At 53.1% G+C, this 19,356-nt stretch overlaps 2 protein-coding genes across 5 annotated transcripts in view; one reads left to right on the top strand and one right to left on the bottom strand.

Annotated features, from left to right (window-relative positions):
* GGA3 (golgi associated, gamma adaptin ear containing, ARF binding protein 3) lies at positions 1-14,013 on the top strand. Of its 2 annotated transcripts, none has more exons than XM_084862664.1 (17): positions 1-125; positions 4,954-5,038; positions 5,161-5,236; positions 6,967-7,065; positions 7,760-7,883; positions 8,105-8,208; positions 8,328-8,408; positions 8,717-8,854; positions 9,361-9,442; positions 9,525-9,641; positions 9,911-10,150; positions 10,484-10,554; positions 10,741-11,057; positions 11,293-11,513; positions 11,773-11,942; positions 12,071-12,181; positions 12,388-14,013. In XM_084862664.1, exons 1-17 carry the CDS (start codon positions 86-88, stop codon positions 12,496-12,498), a joined length of 2,187 nt encoding a protein of 728 aa, XP_084718790.1. In that variant the 5' UTR covers positions 1-85; the 3' UTR covers positions 12,499-14,013. The 2 variants fall into 2 exon arrangements, with proteins under 2 accessions (XP_084718790.1, XP_084718791.1); XM_084862665.1 differs by lacking the exon at positions 1-125 and adding an exon at positions 1,173-1,191.
* NUP85 (nucleoporin 85) overlaps positions 13,459-19,356 on the bottom strand; it is an 18,732-nt gene continuing 12,834 nt past the window's right edge. Inside the window, exons 12-20 of one of the 3 annotated variants that reach the window (XM_084862668.1) lie at positions 18,434-18,517; positions 18,219-18,284; positions 17,893-18,044; positions 16,861-16,978; positions 16,671-16,771; positions 15,376-15,527; positions 14,950-15,051; positions 14,501-14,628; positions 13,459-13,596 (exon numbers count right to left, since the gene is read on the bottom strand). In XM_084862668.1, coding sequence (XP_084718794.1) covers positions 14,527-14,628; positions 14,950-15,051; positions 15,376-15,527; positions 16,671-16,771; positions 16,861-16,978; positions 17,893-18,044; positions 18,219-18,284; positions 18,434-18,517 — 877 coding nt within the window. In that variant the 3' untranslated portion in view covers positions 13,459-13,596; positions 14,501-14,526. Of the gene's footprint in view, positions 13,597-14,123; positions 14,629-14,949; positions 15,052-15,375; positions 15,528-16,670; positions 16,772-16,860; positions 16,979-17,892; positions 18,045-18,218; positions 18,285-18,433; positions 18,518-19,356 lie in introns of those variants that run through there. The other 2 variants (XM_084862667.1, XM_084862666.1) reach the window with 2 other exon arrangements.

The raw sequence follows: 19,356 nt of genomic DNA on the forward strand, positions 1-19,356 counted from the left end.
GCCCCCATGCAGGCCCCGCCCAGGCCCCGCTCTCGCAGGTTGTCGCGAGGTTTGAGGCCGCGGGCCTGGCCCGGGCGGCTGCAATATGGCGGAGGCGGAAGGAGAGAGCCTGGAGTCCTGGCTGAGTGAGTATCCGCGGCCACTTTTGCATGTCCTCGGGCCACCACCGCGCCGGCCCTCCTTGCACCCCTGCGGCCGGGCCCCGGGCCCCGCGGCGGCGCCGCCTGTCAGTCTGCGCCTGGGCCCGCCGCCGCCGCCGCCGCGAGCGTCCCCGATCACGCCCCCTCCCCGGCTGGGCGGCCGGCCCCGCCGCATCCGCTCCGCGGGCTGCGCCGCCTCCTCCCCTCCCGCGCGCGTGGGCGTGAGCTCGGGTGCTGTCCCGGCCTCCGGGCTCCGGGACGGTGACAGCCAAGCGCTGCCGGGGAGGGCGTGATGGGGCTGCGGGCGGCGCAGTCCCCGCCGAGGGGAAGCGCCCGGTTTGGGCTGACGCTCCGGGAGCGGCGGGTGCTTCGAGCTCACACGCGCGGCTTCAGGACCGGGACCGTGCGTGCGGGAAGTGACCGCGTGGCGCAGGCAGAATGTCTGAGGTGCGGGTGTTCCAGAGATCGGGAGCCGAGCTCTGCGCCCCGGCCCCGCGCGCACCTGGACCGCGGAGCGGAGGGGGCGCCCAGCCTGACGCCGGGTGCAGCGGCCCATTTTGCTAGGATCGCGGGTGCAGCTTTGAGCTGGCAGCGCCCTGCCGAGGGGTTCGGAGGGTCACTTTCCTGGGCGCTAGCGGAGGCTCCTGCAGGCTTCTAAGAGGGGGCAAACTGGACGTGGTGGTCAGGCGCGGAGAGATGCCCAGGACATGAGCTTTGCAGAGAGCTCTCCAGGGCCTTGGAGCTGAGGGCTGTTGCCTCCAATTGCCCGGCCTTTCTTAATAAGAAACCCCCTTCAGGTGGGTGAACCGAGGTCACATCCGCTCAATCTGCCGTTGCAGGCAGGTCACAGCGCTTCTGGGACTGTTCTCCAGGAGGCTTACAGCGCTCCGCAGACATTCACTGGTCAGGTTTCCTGGTGAAGCAGATACTGGCACAGCTGCCCACAAAGGGGCCGCTTGACTAGTCAAACCCCTGCCAGGGCCACCCAATCAGAACACAGCAGCACTGGAGTTGGTGGATTCCCAGATATCCGTGAGGACATTGGAGCAGTGTGAGTTTACTAGGTGTAGAGTTATGTTTTGAAATAGGAGAGGTACAGACCTGTTTTTGAGGGAGAAGGGAGATGAGAGGGGAATGGGATGGTATCTGCAGGGACTACAGATGTCCCCGACTTAACCATCGTTCCACACAATTTTTCTTTTCTTTTTTTTAATATATTTTATTGATTTTACACAGAGAGGAATTGAGAGGGACAGAGAGTTAGAAACGTCGATGAGAGAGAAACATCGACCAGCTGCCTCTTGCACACCCCCCACAGGGGATGTGCCCACAACCAAGGTACATGCCCTTGACCGGAATCGAACCCGGGATCTTTCAGTCCGCAGGCCGATGCTCTATCCACTGAGCCAAACCGATCCCGGCCGTTCCGCACAATTTTTCGACGTTACTGGCGCTAAGCGTTCAGTAGAAATCGTACTTCAGAGTTTGAAATCTGACCCTTTCCCAGGCTAGCGTTCTGCGGGAGGGTACTCTCTCCGGCAGCGCCCACCGGCCGCTGGAGCACAAGCGTAAACACCTGAACGGCGCTGCCAGTGCTTTTTGGATATCGTGTTCTAGGCTAAGCAGTAATGTTGGGTGTGTTAAATGCATTTTCGATTTAACGGTATTTTCAGCTTAGGAAGAGTTTCTCTGGATGTCACACCGTGGTAAGTCTTAAAGGTGTGAACTGTACCAAGCGAATGAATGAACCCTGGTTTGGGGCGCGCAGTCGGGGTGTTTGGTGTTTGGGGGTTTCTGTGGGAGAGGATGGGAACAGAAGCTGGGGAGTTACACCTTTGCAATTCCAGCCGGGAGAGTTTACATGTCTGCATCTGTCAGACCCCCTCGCTCACTCTTCCTTGAGAAGTCAGTTTTCAGGAGAATTGCTACTGGGTTTTTTATAGGATGGATGGGAGCAGACATTCTGGAAACCGGTGTGAGGGTGGTGGGGAAGGGTGGGGGCAGGGATAAGAAGTTGTGGGAGAAATTTAAAAAGACGTTGAGAAGGAAGGGACTATGGACTGAGAAATGGATGAGGAGTGGGAGAGGCGGGGTAAGAGAGGTTAATCCCTGGGGGTTCAGACCTGGGTGCCTGAAAGTCGGGGCGCAGGGAGCTGTGTCATAGCAATAGGGAAGTCCGAAGGAGAAGTGACGACTTTGTGTTTAGTCTCATTTCTGTACCAAAGAAGCGCTTACAATTACACTCCACCTTGTCATTTGCTCTGGCTATGTCTCGCGTGTTGCAGCAGTATTAAGTGCATTTTGGACTTTCGATATTTTTATCTTATGAAGAGTCATAAGTCAAATGAGTTAATGGTATGAACTAGAGCAAGTGAACAAACCAGTGCTTGGGCTCAAGCACATCCTATGCTAGGGCAAGCATGTCAAACTCATGGCCCGTGGGCCACAGGCCATGTTTATGTGGCCCGTGTTAGCCTCTGAGTTTGACATGCTTGCTCTAGGGCCTTGTCACTCCGTAGTTTGCCAGAATTATTGCAGAAGCCCCTGCTGCATCCAGGGTAGGAGCCCAGTCTTGTGCTTTTCCTGAATTCCCCCCAGAGCCTGGCATGCTGTGTGCTTGATTTTCTGTGGGTGCCTAGCAAACACCGGTGATTGGCCCCCAGCAATAAAGGTTGGCACTCCACTCTCTTTCACCCCTTGTTCTCGCCGCTGCCTATTTTTGATTTTTTTTGCTGCATAGAACTGTCTCTGGAGCGTCTGAGCTAGGCTGGGATGGAGTAGCCAATGCTGCTGTTTCCATCCCTTCTTGTCTTATGAGGTCCCACGACGGTCAAGGCTGGTGATGGAATTAAGCTGAAAATGAGAGGAGGGAACTGGAGGCACAGACACAGGAGAGAGGCTTTCAGTAAAGATCTGAAATGGAAGCCTTGAGTCAGAGTAGATCCCGAAGGGGCGATTCTAGACGGCAGGGTCCGCGAGGGAAGCCTGATGTCGCCTGTGTGCAGGCGATGGTGAGTGGTGAGCGGGTGGAAGGTCGTGTGCACCTGCCTGGGGAGGCAGCGGGCCATGGAGCCATCCATCCACCCAGAGTGGTCCCCAGTGGATTCTTCCGGCCTGGAGCTGGCCGAGGATTGCTCTCGGAGCTGGCTGGAGAGCCCGGGAGGTGGTCCGAAGTGGGGCTGCTGAAACCAGGGCTTTCTGTGCCCGTGTGTAGGCACAGCGCTCCCTGCAGGTTTGCAGTAGAAAGTTCTGCCGAGATGAAAGGAAATGGGGTTCTAGAGAAGGTGAGCACAGTGAAAAGCAAGCAGGCCGAATTCCTGGAAGTGGGAATGCTGTCGGAATTCTAGCGTGTCTGGGAAAAATACACTTTTGGTGAATGCCTGTTGCGTGGGTGTGAGTGTGTGTGTGTGGTGAAGAGGGGGTGACCACATCTATCTTGGAAGATGCTTTTCCAGTTGTAAACAGTGGAAGTGAGTAGGCTGCTTTTTTTTTTTTTTTTTTTTTACAGAGAGGAAGGGAGAGGGATAGAGAGTTAGAAACATCGATCAGCTGCCTCCCGCACACCCCCCACTGCGGATGTGCCCGAAACCAAGGTACATGCCCTTGACCGGAATCGAACCTGGGACCTTTGAGTCCTCCAGGCCGACGCTCTATCCACTGAGCCAAACCGGTTTCAGCTAGGCTGCTTTTTCTTATACAAACATGTGACTGTTCCCAACATAATAAAGATGGGTTGGGTATGACCCTCTTAATTTTGTATTTCCACCGCCTCTAGCTGTCATGTGAGAGCTGTAAGCATCTCAGGTGTTCGGGATTAGTAACACAGCCACGCTAACACCTGAGAAGGTTTCAGATAACTGGGAGAGACTCAGGGCTTCTCTGGATGGTGACAGAGGGTCACTATGGCAGTTACAGCCACTCTTGATAGAATCAGTACCTCTTTCCTTCAAGCGGGACATTTTGAGGGCCTGCTAATTCTCTCTTCAAGACTGAGGACACACATCTCTCCTTTCCTCCAAATCTGAGCCTAAATCACCCTAATCTTCTTGCAGCCAAAGCAGACACTGCACCTCAGCTCAGTTCTGGTCATGGCTGCTGACCTCTGTGGCTCAGAATCCAGGGAGGAGCTGGGAGGCAGGAGTCTCTGTTAGGATTTGACCATGGAGCTAGTGTGTTTTTTTAAAATATATTTTATTGATTTTTTTACAGAGAGGAAGGGAGAGGGATAGTGAGAAACATTGATGAGAGAGAAACATCGATCAGCTGCCTTCTGCAGAACCCCCTACTGGGGATGTGCCCGCAACCAAGGTATATGCCCTTGACCGGAATCCGGGACCCTTCAGTCCCCAAGCCGACGCTCTATCCACTGTGCCAAACCGGTTTCGGCATTTGTGTTGTTTTTAAATCCTCCCCCAAGGATATGCTTCCTTTATTGATTCTAGAGAGGGAGGGAGAGAGAAACATGGATCAGTTAGTTGCCTCCAGTATGTGCTCCAACTGGTGATAAAACCCCTGACTCCTTGGTGCGCGGGTCGGCACTCTAACCACTTAGCAACATGGGCCAGGTCTATTTGTGTTCGTTTTGCCGAACATGGTCTACTCTAAGCTCCATGAGCTGAGAACTGTTTCCTTGGTGATTTTCCCAATATGGACAGCAAGTGGCACCATGAGACTGAGCTGTCGAGGCTTCTGTTAGACAAGAAGTTTGGGGAAAACATATCTTCACACCCAGGCCTGCCAATTACGGGGAAAACCTTCTGCTCTGTCCTCCTCGCTCTTTGTAACTGTTGTCCTCTTCTTGGTCTGTCCCAAGATAAGGCCACCAATCCTTCCAACCGCCAGGAGGACTGGGAATACATAATCGGCTTCTGTGATCAGATCAACAAGGAGCTGGAAGGGTGAGTCTGAGCTATAAGGGGACAGGTGTCAGTCACTGGGAAGGCACAAAGCTGAGGCCGAGGCGGTCTAGCCAGAGGGGCTCAGGGTCAGCGATTGAAAATGCGGTCTGCTTGTCTCCTAGGCCACAGATCGCTGTCCGACTGCTGGCCCATAAGATCCAGTCCCCACAGGAATGGGAGGCGGTGCAGGCCCTGACGGTAGGTTTTTCCTGCTGAGGGCGGGTCTTCCTGAGCCCAGGCTGTTCTAGAATGTTGGTCAGATGTTTTAAAACGTGTGCGCCCTGCTAGTGGGGTTGCAGACTGGTGCAGCCACTGTGGAGAACAGTGTGGAGTTTCCTCAAAAAACTGAAAATGGAACTCCCATTTGACCCAGTAATCCCACTTCTAGGAATATATCCCAAGAAACCAGAAACACCAATCAGAAAGGATATATGCACCCCTATGTTCATAGCAGTACAATCTACAATAGCCAGAATTTGGAAACAGCCTAGGTGCCTGTCAGCAGATGATTGGATCAAAAAACTATGGTACAGCTACACAATGGAATACTATGCTGCCATAAAAAAGAAGGAATTCTCATCATTTGCAGCAACCTGGATGGAATTGGAGAACATCATGCTGAGTGAAATAAGCCAGTCAATGAAAGAGAAACACCACATGACCTCACTCATTTGTGGATAATAAAGAACATTATAAACTGCTGAACCAAAAGATAGATATAGAGACAGTATATCAACAAGCAGACTGTCAAATTACAGTGTGGAGGGGAGGAAGATCTGGGGGAGATAATAGATCAACCGAAGGACTTATATACATGCATATAAGTACAACCAATGGACACAAAACTCTGGGGAGGGAGGGGATGTTTTGGAGGGAGGGAGGGGGGCAAAAAAAATCAATAAAATATATTAAAAAAAATAAAAAATAATAAATAAAATAAAAATAAAAACGTGTGCGCCCTTATGCCAGGCACTGGGGCTTCAAAGCTGACTGCCTGGCCCGGAGGTCTAGTGGGCGAAGCAGAGGCTGAGGGAGGAAGCCAGAGGCAGACCCTGAGCCGGGAAGGGGGCGCGGGGGGCTCAGAGGAGGCTTTTGGAAGAGATGTTGACGGAGCTGTCCTGCCGGTTCAGAGCTGGCCAACTGAAGAAAATGGAAGTGAGTAGAAGTCATTCCGGAGCAAAAAGTAATGCATCACACCAAGGGAAGGCGTCACACCAAGAGGCAGATCTAGAGGTTATTCAGGCAAACAAGATTCAAGCACAGATCCTCTCACCGAGGCCAGAGGAGTCACCCCAGGGTTCTGTATGACCACGGGGGTGCTAGGACGGGGAGAGAGGAAGCCCGCGTGCGCGCCTTTGTTGCGATTAAAGTGGAGCGGCGGCCTTCAGACAGGTTCTCGGTGGTTTTGGACATTTGATGATAGACGGAGACACTTTTGGTTGCTTCATGTCACAGGTGCTACTGGCATCAGGTGGGTATATAAACACCCTGCAACACATGGGACAGGCTTTCGTGAGAAATGACCAGCGCAAACTGTCAGTGATTGCACAGCTGAAAAGCCCTGCTCTACAGAGACGGAAGCAAGGACGGGACCCTGGGCTGGTGTGCTCCTTGGCGAAGCTGCAGGCAGAGGAAAGCTGATGGTAGTTCTATGGTCCCAGAGGAAAATAAATGGAAGCAGGGGGAGGGAACATAGCATGTCATCTAAAAACTAGGAAACAAAAATAAATAAGTAAATAAATAAAAATAAATAAAAAAAAAATAAAAACTAGGAAACAATTAAAACTTTTACCTCCCACCTCCCCACGTTGTCGATCAGCTTGCGGAAAGAACCCTGGACCCAGAATGAGAGTCATTCTCGGGGCCTTTCCTCCTGTGAAATGGCAGCATCTTGCGGCGCCCCCACGAGCTCTCCTGTGTGGCTGCAGGTGCTGGAGGCCTGTATGAAGAACTGTGGGCGGAGATTTCACAACGAAGTGGGCAAGTTCCGGTTCTTGAATGAGTTGATCAAAGTCGTCTCTCCAAAGGTCAGTCAGTGCAGTTTCCTCATTTCTAGGAACTTCCTTAGTGTGTCTCCCCCTCCTCCACCTACTCGCTGTTACTGCACAGCCAGCATCTCAGGGATCCGAATTTCTTCGCCTCCCGTCCTTGGAGCGCGGGGCCCTGTGGAGAGCGGGTGACACCACAGGTCACAGGGACAGGCAGGCCTCTCTGGCAGGCTCCCAGCCTAAATACGACAAGCAGCATGGCAGCCGCTGTGTATCTGGGGAGGGCCTGGACGGCACAGGCCTTTGGCTTCTAGCACAGAAGCCAGTTGTGTGTGGCCGGCCTCATGGACACAAGGAGCTAGCCTCCCTTACTGAGCTACTCAGGTTCTTTTGCTCACTCGTGTTGCTTATGCTCTGGGCACCAACTTACAGCAGAGGGATCAATTCTTGTGCTACAGACACTGGCTCCTTTGAGGTAAAGCGTAGTTGTTCCTGGCAGATTGTGCATGGGAACTCAGGGCCGCGATCCCAGCCCCTGCCTAACCCCAGGCGGATACAGCTCGGCCCCAAGCAGTGTCCTCTCCTCCCCACCCTGCTGCCTCACACCTGATCCCTGCTGGCTTCCCATAGGTCTGAGGGCTCTTAACTTTAGTGACCATTTCATTGCTGTGAGAGCGCCTTCCCACTGTTTCTGCCTCCAGACTCCAATTACCGATTTCCTTTTGCCTCTTAGTACCTGGGGGACAGGGTGTCTGAGAAAGTGAAGACCAAGGTTATTGAGCTGCTTTATAGCTGGACTTTGGCCCTGCCGGAAGAATCAAAGATCAAAGATGCTTACCACATGCTGAAGAGACAGGGTATGTGCCTACCGGCCTCAGCTGGCCGAGGCCAGGAAGAATGAGGGGTGTCTGCTGCCCCCATGCTACACCCCTTCCTCCCTCCTGAAGACAATGGGACAGGCTTGGCTGGAGGTTGATGGGAGGTGTGTGGAGCCTGCTTGTCCCTGCCCCTACAGGTCCTGATCACAGGGATGTGTCCCCTGGCTGTGAGCAAACCCTCTACCTGTGTCACCTTTCAGGCATAGTGCAGTCTGACCCCCTGATCCCTGTGGACAGGACTCTGATCCCTTCTCCACCGCCTCGTCCCAAAAACCCTGTGTTTGATGACGAGGAGAAGTCCAAGGTAAAGTGCATCCAGCCTGCAGTCCTCAGGGAGGGGTGGCCTCGCTCGTGCTGCGGGAGCTCCCGTTCCCCAGCTGGAGTGCTACCTTCGCCTTCACCTTTGATACTCTTCTCGCCCAGCTTTTAGCCAAATTGTTGAAAAGCAAAAACCCAGATGACCTGCAGGAGGCCAACAAGCTGATCAAGTCCATGGTGAAGGAAGTGAGTGGGCCCTGGGCCTGGGTGTGGGGTGGAGGAGCCCATGACACGGAGCAGAAGTCCTTTCCCTTGGCATCAAGCTCGCTCTTCGCCCCTGCCACCAGCCCACCCCTGGAGGCCGTGGACGGGGACAGGACTGTCACTTTAACAGAAAACCTGCTAACGGTCTGAGGCCCATGGTTCCTAAGCACCGTGCGTGGGGAGCCTCCAGGAGTGGCCTCGCTCTAGTGTTCCCCGGGGTGACCCAGGCCCCGCGGGACCGGGGGGCAGTGGGATGAGTCTAGTTGAGCTTTCTCCTTGATCCTCTGCAGGATGAGGCACGGGTCCAGAAGGTGACCAAGCGCCTGCACACCTTAGAGGAGGTGAACAACAACGTGAAGCTGCTCGGTGAGATGCTGCTTCATTACAGCAAGGAGGATTCGTCCGAGGCAGATAAAGAGCTCATGAAGGTAGCCCCCCAACATGAGCAAGCTGGGCTCTGGGCAGGGAGCAGGCTTCGCCAGGTGCCTGCTCTGCTGAAGATGCTGCTACACATCTGATGGTCCCTAACTTAGGAAGCGACATGGCAGCCAAAGAGAGGGGATTGGCACCGCCAATCTGCAGGAGCCATGCCTAACTTGCCCCGGGCAGAGGAGCTGCATGTGCACGCAACTGACTCTGAGAGCTGTTCTCAGCCTTGCCTCCCAGAGGCTCCCCCCCCCCCCCCCCCCCCCGTGTGCCCGAAGGTGGCACCTGTTTCTGAGCACATGCCGGCAGGGATGCACTTGCCCTTGTCCGTCCTGGTGACTTCTCTGCCTAAGCAGGCATTTGGGGGACAGTGTGGTGCAGGCTGGCAGCAGAGGACTGTGCTGAGCCAGCTCTACCAGAACTGACCACAAAGCCAAGAGAGCCTGTGGTTTGGGGCATGAGTGCTAACGGAGATGATCTCCGGTTTCCCTGTCTGGGTCTCTTTCAGGAGCTGTTTGATCGGTGTGAGAGTAAGAGGCGGACGTTATTTAAACTAGCCAGCGAGACAGAAGACAATGACAGTAGTTTGGGTGAGTGAAGACTAGTGACAAGGATGACCCAGGAATTGAATGTGTGTGTGGAGGGTCAGGGATGATGTCTTTTCTACTCTAGGAGACATCCTGCAGGCCAGTGACAACCTCTCCCGAGTCATCAGCTCCTATAAAGCAATCATTGAAGGGCAGGCCATCAATGGTGAGGTGGCCACTTCATCCCTGTTGGACTCGGAAGGTACAATGTTTCAGTTCCTCGTCCTGGAACCCTGCAGACCAGCCGCCATCCCCACCAGCCACAGGTGCAGGCTGACCAGTGTGTCAGCCCACAGCCTCAAGGGCATTCTAAATGGTTCTCCAACTTCCGAGAGGGCACGGATCGAACAGGCATTTCTCCACCTGCCCTCACCTTTCTACTTGGCATGAATGCCCGTGGGTTAGGCCAGAGGCGGCATAACTATTCCGGTGCCCCTAATTATCCCTGTCCCCTTCCATTCACTCCTCCAGGACACCACCACTCCAGGAACCAAGGCACTCTCATCGACCTTGCAGAGTTGGATGCACCAGGCAGCTCAGCCCCCGTTTTGGCCCCCACGCCACCCTCCTCCGGCATCCCTATCCTCCCTCCACCGCCCCCGGCCTCAGGACCTGGGCGCAGCCGCTCGTCCAGCCAGGCCGAGGCCCCCCCAGGGCCCAGCAACACAAGCAATGCCCTCTCCTTGCTGGATGAAGAGCTGATCTGCTTGGGTGTGTCCTGGAGGAAGGCTGGGAAGGGCTGCTTCTAGCTGCTAGAATCTACCAGAACTAGGAGAGAAAGGGCATGGCATTGGAAGGGGGGGCTATGTGGCGCCCTGTGTGCTTAGTAAGGAGAGGGAGGCCTCAGTTTAAGGAGAGAAAGTCAGGTTTAGTGGCCCTCAGGCTGGCTAGAGGCTGGGTGGAAACAGTAGACCCAGTGTCTTGCTCTGCTCCCACCTTCCCTGGAACATCCCCCAAACTGTGTGACCCCCCTCCTTGGGGGAGGTAGAGCTGGGGCTGCCCTTGTGCAAGGCCTCTGCTCCTCACAGCCATCTCTGTTCTCAGGCCTTGCTGACCCAGCCCCTAGGGCTCCTCCCAAAGAGTCCGCTGGAAACGGCCAGTGGCCCCTGTTCCAGGTAGGTGCCCCAGTGACTGAAGCACTGGGCAACCCTGACTTGTCAGTGTCTTTTCCCAACTAGTTCTTAGCCCCTGGGGCCCTGTCCTTGGAGGGCTGCTACGTCAGTGGGATTGCCAAGGAGCCAGCAGCGGAGAGCCAAAACCCTCTACACCCCTTGCTCACTTGTCCTTTCCATTCCCCATAGAATGAACAGTCGGACCTGGACTTCTTCAGCCCCAAACCTGGGACTGCTGCTTGTAGCCCCTCAGACGGGCCTGTCCTCCAGCCCTCAGCAGCCCCTGCAGGCAACTCCCAGCCTCCACTGCCACCCCCCTTCCCAGCTCCTGTGGTCCCAGCCAGTGTTTCTGCTCCAAAAACAGGCTTTTTGTTCCCCACTGGACTGGCCCCAGCTTCGACCCCAAAAGCTGAGCCCACAGTCCCTGGGTACCATGGCTCAGCTTTGAGTGACAGCTCCCTGCACCAGTTGGATGCCCTCGATCAGCTTTTAGAAGAAGCCAAAGCGTAATGAGTGGGAGACAGGGGTTGAGGGAGGGAAGGTTGGGCTTAGAACCAATGGGGTTGAGGATATTGTTTTGGTCTGACCTGAGACTGGAATCTGAAAGCTAGAGGGTAGGCAGGAGCTAGCTCTGGCCTGGGGCAGGAAGGGTGGGGGGAGCAAGGGCGGTAAGTGCTTTGTGAGGGTTGGCTCAACAGCTCTGCTTCGTCTCTGACTTGCCTTCTCCTTCCTGCCTCGCAGGACCTCAGGCCTGGTGAAACCCATCTCCTCCATCTTCCCTGGGGCCACCGCCTCCCCTCTGATCCCCAGCAGCACTTCAGCTAGGCCTCTCCTGCCGTTCTCCACGGGGCCTGGCAGCCCTCTCTTCCAGCCACCTGTCTTCCCATCCCAGGAGAGCCCCGTGAAGGGGCCTGAGCTCTCCCTGGCCAGTGTCCATGTCCCTCTGGAATCTATCAAGCCCAGTAGGTGGAGGAGCTTGGAGTGGGAGAAGTGGGGCCCAATCACAGCACTGGGGAGGGCTGGGTTGGTACAGGCTCTCCTTGCTGGTGACCTGCTTCCTTATTGTCTTTGCTACTGCGCAGCCTTGTGAAGTTCTGACAGCAGTCCTTTCCCAGACTCCTTCACGGAGCACTGCTCTCCCCACTTGGCTGTAGCGGCTCCCCCGGTTCTGTTGGGGATTGTTGACCTCGCTCCTTCCACCCACATGCCACCTTCTTACAGGCAGTGCCCTTCCTGTGACAGCCTATGATAAAAACGGCTTCCGCATCCTCTTCCACTTCGCCAAGGAATGTCCGCCAGGGCGGCCCGATGTGTTGGTGGTGGTTGTGTCCATGCTGAATACAGCTCCTTTGCCTATAAAAAGCATCGTGCTGCAGGCCGCAGTGCCCAAGGTACTTCCTAGGGCCTCAAGAGGCAGAAATTACCTTTATCTTGTGGCCAGCAGGCGGCAGTGTGTGTCTGATGTGACCACACTGGGTTCCACCTGCCCGTCTCTTCACAAGGAGCTTTCTCTCTCTAGTCAATGAAAGTGAAGCTGCAGCCACCCTCTGGGACGGAACTCGCTCCATTTAGCCCCATCCAGCCCCCTGCAGCCATCACCCAGGTCATGCTGCTGGCTAATCCACTGAAGGTGAGCTAGAAGCTCCATATGAGGATCTTGTGAGCACCTCCTTAAGCCCTCCCAACCAGAAGTGCCGTGGCACTGTAGCCTTGACCTTGTCCCTTTCCCACCCTGGGTCAGTGGCTGAGTTAGGATAGGGTGGTGGGATCAGGACCTGTCTTGTCAGCACAAAATCCTCGAGGTTAACCGTCTCACATACTGCCCGTCTGTCACAGGAGAAGGCGAGGCTTCGGTATAGACTGACCTTCGCCCTTGGGGAGCAGCTGAGCACAGAGGTGGGTGAGGTGGACCAGTTCCCTCCTGTGGAGCAGTGGGGGAACCTATGACCCTGAAGGATGCGGTCATCTCCACTCTGAAGCCCCAGTAGGCTGCCCGAGACAGGAGGGCTCTCCGGGTCGTCATTCTCCACGTCCTGACCACAGCGCGTGAGCTTTGGTATGGAACAGGCCCTGGGCCTTGCTGCCAGGAGCTGAACTGCCGTGATGGTCTCTCCTCCTTTGGCCCCGTAAGAGGACTTGTTTGTATCTACCTGTGTGACTCAAAGTGGCCATGTACTATTGGGCGGGATGTGGCCCGGACTCTGCACAGTCTCCCTGGGAACAGACTTAAAGCCGGAGTAGGTTTTCCCTCATGTTGGCACTCGCTACCTGCCGCAAGGGAGGAGTCTCTAAAGACTTGGGGTCCTTCCTCAAGGACCAGGTCCTCACTCCCCCACCCCCACCATGCTACTCTGTGCTCCCCTTGCTGGCAGTCTCCTACCTCCAGGAAGGTGGTCCCAAATGGGCCCGGGCCCAAGAAAGGAGTGGGTGCTGCCTTCCAGTCAGTACCACGGCCACTGGATAGTGTATGCCTGTCTCTGATGATGGCAAGCTGTGTCCTTTGGACAGCTCAGCAGGGCATGGAGCTCGGCCTATCAGAAACAGAACTTGGCCCCAAAGCAGCTAAACTAAGGATAGGAGCAAAACAGAAGAGAACCATTGATTCCCCTTCTCCGAAACAGGTACTCGGAGCTTTCTGCGAAAAGTCTGCCTCCCACCATGGGAACAGGCAGCCTATTCACTACCTCTTGCTTGGCATGAAATAAACTGCTGTCTTGCCCTTCGAGCCTCTGAAGGGAGGACAATTCCTGCCCCCCTGTACATCTTCTTGCCTTGGCCTCCCCCTACCCCCCAAGAGCCTGTCAGAACACAAGTTAGACAGGAGGCCTCAGGGTCAGGCAATTGCACTAGACTTACCTGATGCCCAGAAACTGACTGTCCCAGCTGCTGAGGGTACTGTCAGCGAGATGTTGGGTCTGGAGATGGTGAGATTGGGGGCCATGCTTGAATCGAGTCACCAGACCTTATTGCTTCAACAGTGCTCGGCCCCAGCTAGCTTGTGCCAGCCTGTAGGCCTTCCAGGGCAACAGGAAAGCAGGACCACCACTGGGGAAAGAGGACACAGCTCGCCTGAATTCAGCTGGACGGGCTCAGAGCCATCTCCAGGGGAAGGTGGCACAGCCTCGTTCCCAGATTCCTCCCTGTTCCTTGCCAGACTTCCTTCCTCTTTCAAGAGGTCATCTTCCCTTCCCTCCCGCCTTCGGCAAGCAGGTTTCACTGCTTCGTTAAGATAGGTCAAAAGTGAATTGATTTCACTGCTTACAGAATAAATCCAAGAGTTTTCCAGAGACTGGCTGCGCAGCCTGGGAAAGTCTGGGATCACTACATGGAAGTGTACCTTTACAATAAGACTTGGACGTTAAAATTGTTTATGAATGTTACTGTTTCATGACAAACAGCTATACTGTATATCAAGTTTGCCCTTATTTTACTGCATGTTAAATAAAACCATTTTCACCCTCCTGGGAATTCTAATAGACACCATTCACCCCACTGGGAAGGGGCCCCCCTGATGAATTCCAAAGGTAGACATCACCTAGGTGTGTGTTTTATTTCTTTTTTTTCTTTCTCCACCTAGGTTTTTGTTTAAAAGTACAGGTTCCTGGACCTTTTTCTTTTCTTAAGAATTAACCAGAAAGTTAACATCAGTGCTTCGGATGCTTCTCAGGTGAGGCCGAATTTCAGAAGCACAAGTAAATCACTGAAGGCTCCTGTCCGTGTTTCCAATTGTAGGCAGGAGGGCACTGCACTCACCATAACTTGTGGGGGTGTCTTTTTCTCTTCCATGTCAAAAAGAACATAATAAGCATTTTCTTAACTCTTACTACATTAGGTTCACAGGGGACGTCGATAAAAACTCCCTGGCTGAACTCTGTAAGGACTTGCCTTATATTTGCAAAAGAAAACATTTATTCTTTAAAAAAATGTATATACATCGCCACACAGATACCGTGCTGGAACAGCTCTCAGCCAGCCTCAGGAACCTTCCAATGAGCCTTCTTTTATAATTGCCCGAGCCAGATTTCGTGCCAAAGAAAGTCTCAGCATTTCCACCTTGGTGGCCTCTATGTCGTCATCCTAAGAGCAAAGAGAGCCAGCATGAGGCACAGCAGGAAGGGACCCTTTAAAGTTCCCATGGCTCTACCCAAAGCAGAGAGAGGGCACTTGGCATTCAGCAATAGCTTCCAGCAAGAGTTGCCTGCACAGGACCACTACCACTGACTGACAGGAAAGAACAGATCAGAACTCTAGAATCACGCCATTTTTTCTAAAAGAAGTTAGTGTGTCATGGTTACAGGTTAAGGGGCCAGTGTTTGTGGAAGGAGGTGGGGGGAGCCGGAGATACAGGGAGCCTTTTTTCATCTCTGTTGTGAAACCAACCCAGGAAGCTACAATGACCTGCAGTTGCTGGGCATCAGGTTCTCCATGCACTGGTCGTCCTGAGGTCAAGTCCTCCAGACATCTCAGCAGCTCGTACGTTTGCTCCGCTGAGAAAATCACCTAGGAGAGAAGCTGCTGCTAGCTGAGGCCTGCTGATTTGGGCCTGGGCCCGAGTTCGGAGATGGCCTTCTGCGCATGCCCTGAGGGGGTGTTTTGTACGTGCAGCCTGGGAGGAAAACACCTCTATTCTCACTCCCAGCCCTGCGATGGGCATGGTCAGGAGGCAGCTGCCTCGTCTTAAATTAAGTAGTTTTTCTTGGGTGGACACTACACTTCCAGAGTGGGTGCTACTGGGGAGACCGATCCAGGGGATGACGTGTTTCCGCATCTGCACTGTCAAGGACTACAAAACGTGGCAGAAAAGCATTTGGGCTCAACCTGTACCTGTTTCTGTTCCAAAAGGGGTAGGGCATCTGTCAGGAGTGTCATCCAGAAAGACCGGGGGGCAATCTGAGAAGTCATCAGGGACAGGAGGAGAGAAGCCGCGTCAACAAAACGCTTGTCCCCATATAATCGGTGGAATTCACGATACTTTCCTATTGAAAAAAGAGCACGAGGTCACCTCTGGCCCTAAACAAGAGAAGGCAGATGCCAGCCCAGCCATTCCATAGAGTAGGGAATTCTTCAAAGCTGTATCCAATTCAGGAACCAACGAGACCACACACTTTGAAGAGACTCAAACCAGCCAATCCGGGGAGAAGGTAAGCATTAAACAAGAGTTACAGGTTATGACAGATTGAACAAAATAACCCAGAAGACCATTGCTTGATGTAAATAAAAGACTAAAGCAGGGGCTGAGACCGGTTTGGCTCAATGGATAGAACCTCGGCTTGGGGACTGGAGGGTCCCGGGTTCGATTCCGGTCAAGGGCATGTACCTTGGTTGCGGGCATATCCCCAGTGGGGGGTGTGCAAGGGGCAGCTGATCGATGACTCTCTCTCATCGATGTTTCTAACTATCTTGTCTCCCTTCCTCTCTGTACAAAATCAATAAAATATATTTAAAAAAAAAAAAAAAAAAAAGACTAAAGCAGGGATGAAGGGAAAGCCTGCCATATAATGGGATGCCAACTATAAAGAGGCAGAAAATCAAAGTGGGTGGAAAGTTCAATGAGGAGCAAACAAGACATTTAAATAATTCCAAAGTATCTCCCCAAATTATTAAACCAAAGCGAAAACCAGGGCTGCCTGGAAGAAACAGCTGGTGGATGCCACTTTAACCAAATGACCAGAGTGAACTCCAACAAGGGCCACAGCACAACACATCACCTCGGCGGCATTCCCACCCCAGACACAAATCTAAATCTGACCACGAGGAAACATCAGATGAACCCAAATTGAGGACATTCTACAAGAGAGCTGAACTGACTCTTCAAAATGTCAAAGTTAAGAAGCACCAAGAAAAGTAGAGGCACTTAAACTAGCGAATTTGGGTGAAGTGTACATGAGAGCTCCTTATTCCTCACACTGCTTTCACAACCTTTCTCTAAGTTTGAAATTACTAGAAAATAAATATTACCAAAAATTGTACTTTACAAAGTCTGGCACACAGGGTTCTGTGTGGTCTGGGGTTTGGGCTTAACAGAAAGGTAACACTGGAAAAATCTTGAACAGAACATCCAATCTTCACAAGTGTCCACTGGTGCCAACTGTCCAAGGGACAGAGCCCAAGAGACTCACCCAAGAATGTCAGTCGGTCGCTGAGCATCATGGCCGGCCCCAAGTTGTCAATGAGATCTAGGTCAGAAAAGCAGCCTCGCTCACAGTAATCCATGAGGAACCTGCAAGGCCAGACCCGAGATCAGAAAAGCACTCCTCGGCCCCCCAATTCCCCAGACAGTTCCCGGAAGTGGACACTGCCTGAACCCACCTGTCTGACACCAGCGTGGCAAAGGCGGCATCTTTGGCTCGAATGCTCCAAGAGAGGGCGGAGCCCAGGCGATTGTTGCGGACAGCTTTCATAGCTAGGATCTTACAAATGCTGCGAACTGTGGGCAGGAAGGGAAGAGGTGAGTCCTTCACTCTGTGAATCATTCCTAAAGGCTGCTGGGAAAGGGGCAGCCTTCTCACCTCCTCAGCCTTCCAGGCTCCCCCACACGTCCCAAATCCAGTTCGGTCGGCAGAACTGGGGTTCTAAGTTGCCTCCTGATGTTAATAGTATGACCCGCCCTGACAGGATGGCTTTGTGAGCTGATTTGATTTCAGGGGTGGCAATAAGTTACTTATTGCTTCCCCCAGATCGGCTCTTCCATTATCGTCCCAGGTGCCAAAAATCCCATCCTCCCTTGGGTCCTGAATGCCACATGCTTTCACAGTCTAAACACACAAGTGCCTCCGGGAAGGATAACTTAGGCTTTTATCACGCAACAGTGAGAAGAGAAGGGGCAAACTTTATCATTTCCTCCCTGTTCTTCCCAGCCACCTCTGGTCCTGCCTCCCGACCCAGCCTTATCTGGCAACAGCAACTCCCTCGGGACAGGCAAACTCAACACTGACCCAGCCCTGACCTCAGAGTAAGGAGAGGAGTGGTGGGTAACATTTTTAAAAAGGCAGCGTGCTCGTCTGGATGGTGTGCCTCACTGGTTGAGTGTCAGCCTACAAACCAGGTGGTCATGGCTCAATTTCCAGTAGGGGGTGTGCAGGAGGCAGCCCATCCCTGATTCTCACCATTGATGTTTCTCCCTTCCTCTCGGAAATCAATAAAAGTTTGTTTTTTTAAAAAATAAATAAAATAAAAAGGCAACGTGCTTGATTGTCTCTAGGTCCCAAAGAATCCCTAGCTTTGTCCCTCCCCAGCAATGTTCCTGTGTTGGGTTCTTTTTGGCATCCACTTCCTGACCTCTCTCCAGGCTGGCGGGCCTGGTCTGAACACAGAGGCCATGCTGAGGGGAGGCGGACTTACCTTGCTCAGTCATCTGCCGCTGCTCACAAATCCGCAGCACCTTGAGGGCTTTCTGCTCAGTGCTCAGAGGGATGCGCTCAATGTGCAGCTCCAGGGAAACGCGGCCCAGCTCAGGGCAGTAGTCAAAGTAATCCACCCCCAGCTGCCACAGGCTGCAAAGGCCCAAGGACAGACATGAGGACTTGTCTGGGTGCTGCCGGGGAGCTCTGGGATTGGACCCCAAGATGGCTCATCTCTAGTCCGCCATGGCCTTCAGGGAACATAGCCCCACTTCCAATGCACCCGCATGCTGAGAGCACCCTGCTCATCCCTTGGGGCCTTCCTACCTGTGATGAGCGAACAGCCCCGAGGCATATTCTAGCAGGAGGAACTCTCTCATGTTGGATCCAAAGCTGGAATAAAACGAATGGTGAGACCAAGACTCCTGGTCTGCTCCATTCAGGGCCCCTTCCGCAGCCCAACATCCCTTCTAGGCATTCAGCTCACCCCTCTAGAGCCTGGGAGGCGGGGAGAAAAGGGTGACTGTGCCATGCACACTTACTAGAGGTTGTGGGACTGGAGGAGTTTGCAGTGATCCAGCAAATCGGTCAGATGGGCCACAAACCACCAATTGCTGAAGGCGATGCTGTAGGTTCAGACACCAAGGCAAGAAGGAAAGTCAGTGAGAAGCCATGGCCCACGTGGGGCATGAGCAGGAACCCCACGTGTGCTTTGCTTAAAAAAGATGGGAGGGCCCTGCCACTGTGGCTGTGGCTGATCGTCAACCTATGAATCAGGAGGTCATGGTTCGATTCCCAATCAGGGCATATGTCCAGGCTGTGGGCTCTATCCCCAGTAAGGGGTATGCAGGAGGCAGCCAATCAACGATTCTCTCATCATTGATGTTTCTATCTCCCTCTCCCTTCTTCTCTGAAATCAATAAAAACTTATTTGAAAAAAAAAGGATGGGAGGGACAGTAATGAGAGCACAGAATGAAAAGTTTCTCTTCGTTATGTGGGGACAAGGAACCACCGAAATGTCACACAATGAGATACAATCCAGGGATCCAATTAGCTGCAGAAAATGAGGACTGAGACCAATGTACAAAAAAAGGACTAAAATTTGGAAGTTTCTAATGCTCAATGAGACATGGAATTCAAAAGAGTATCTTGATTTGCATTTGGATGTGCTAATGTTTTGCACTGGAAAGCTGTTGGTTAGTGTACTTTGTGAATACAACTATATACATGTGGCTTCATTTTAAAAACCATCTTGTGTTTAGGTACCTATTATGTAATACTTTGTATAAAGTTATTTTTTGTTCAATTACATGATTTGTAATTTTATTGTGTATGTAATTTAACAATGAAGGTTAAAAGTCATTTGCAGCCCTGGCTGATTTGGCTCAGTGGATAGAGCGTCAGCCTGTGAACTGAAGGGTCCCGGGTTCAATTCTTGTCAAGGGCACATGCCTGGGTTGCAAG

The sequence above is a fragment of the Pipistrellus hanaki genome, assembly GCF_964339955.1.
Source record: "Pipistrellus hanaki genome assembly, chromosome: 16".
Taxonomy (NCBI): Eukaryota; Metazoa; Chordata; class Mammalia; order Chiroptera; family Vespertilionidae; genus Pipistrellus; species Pipistrellus hanaki.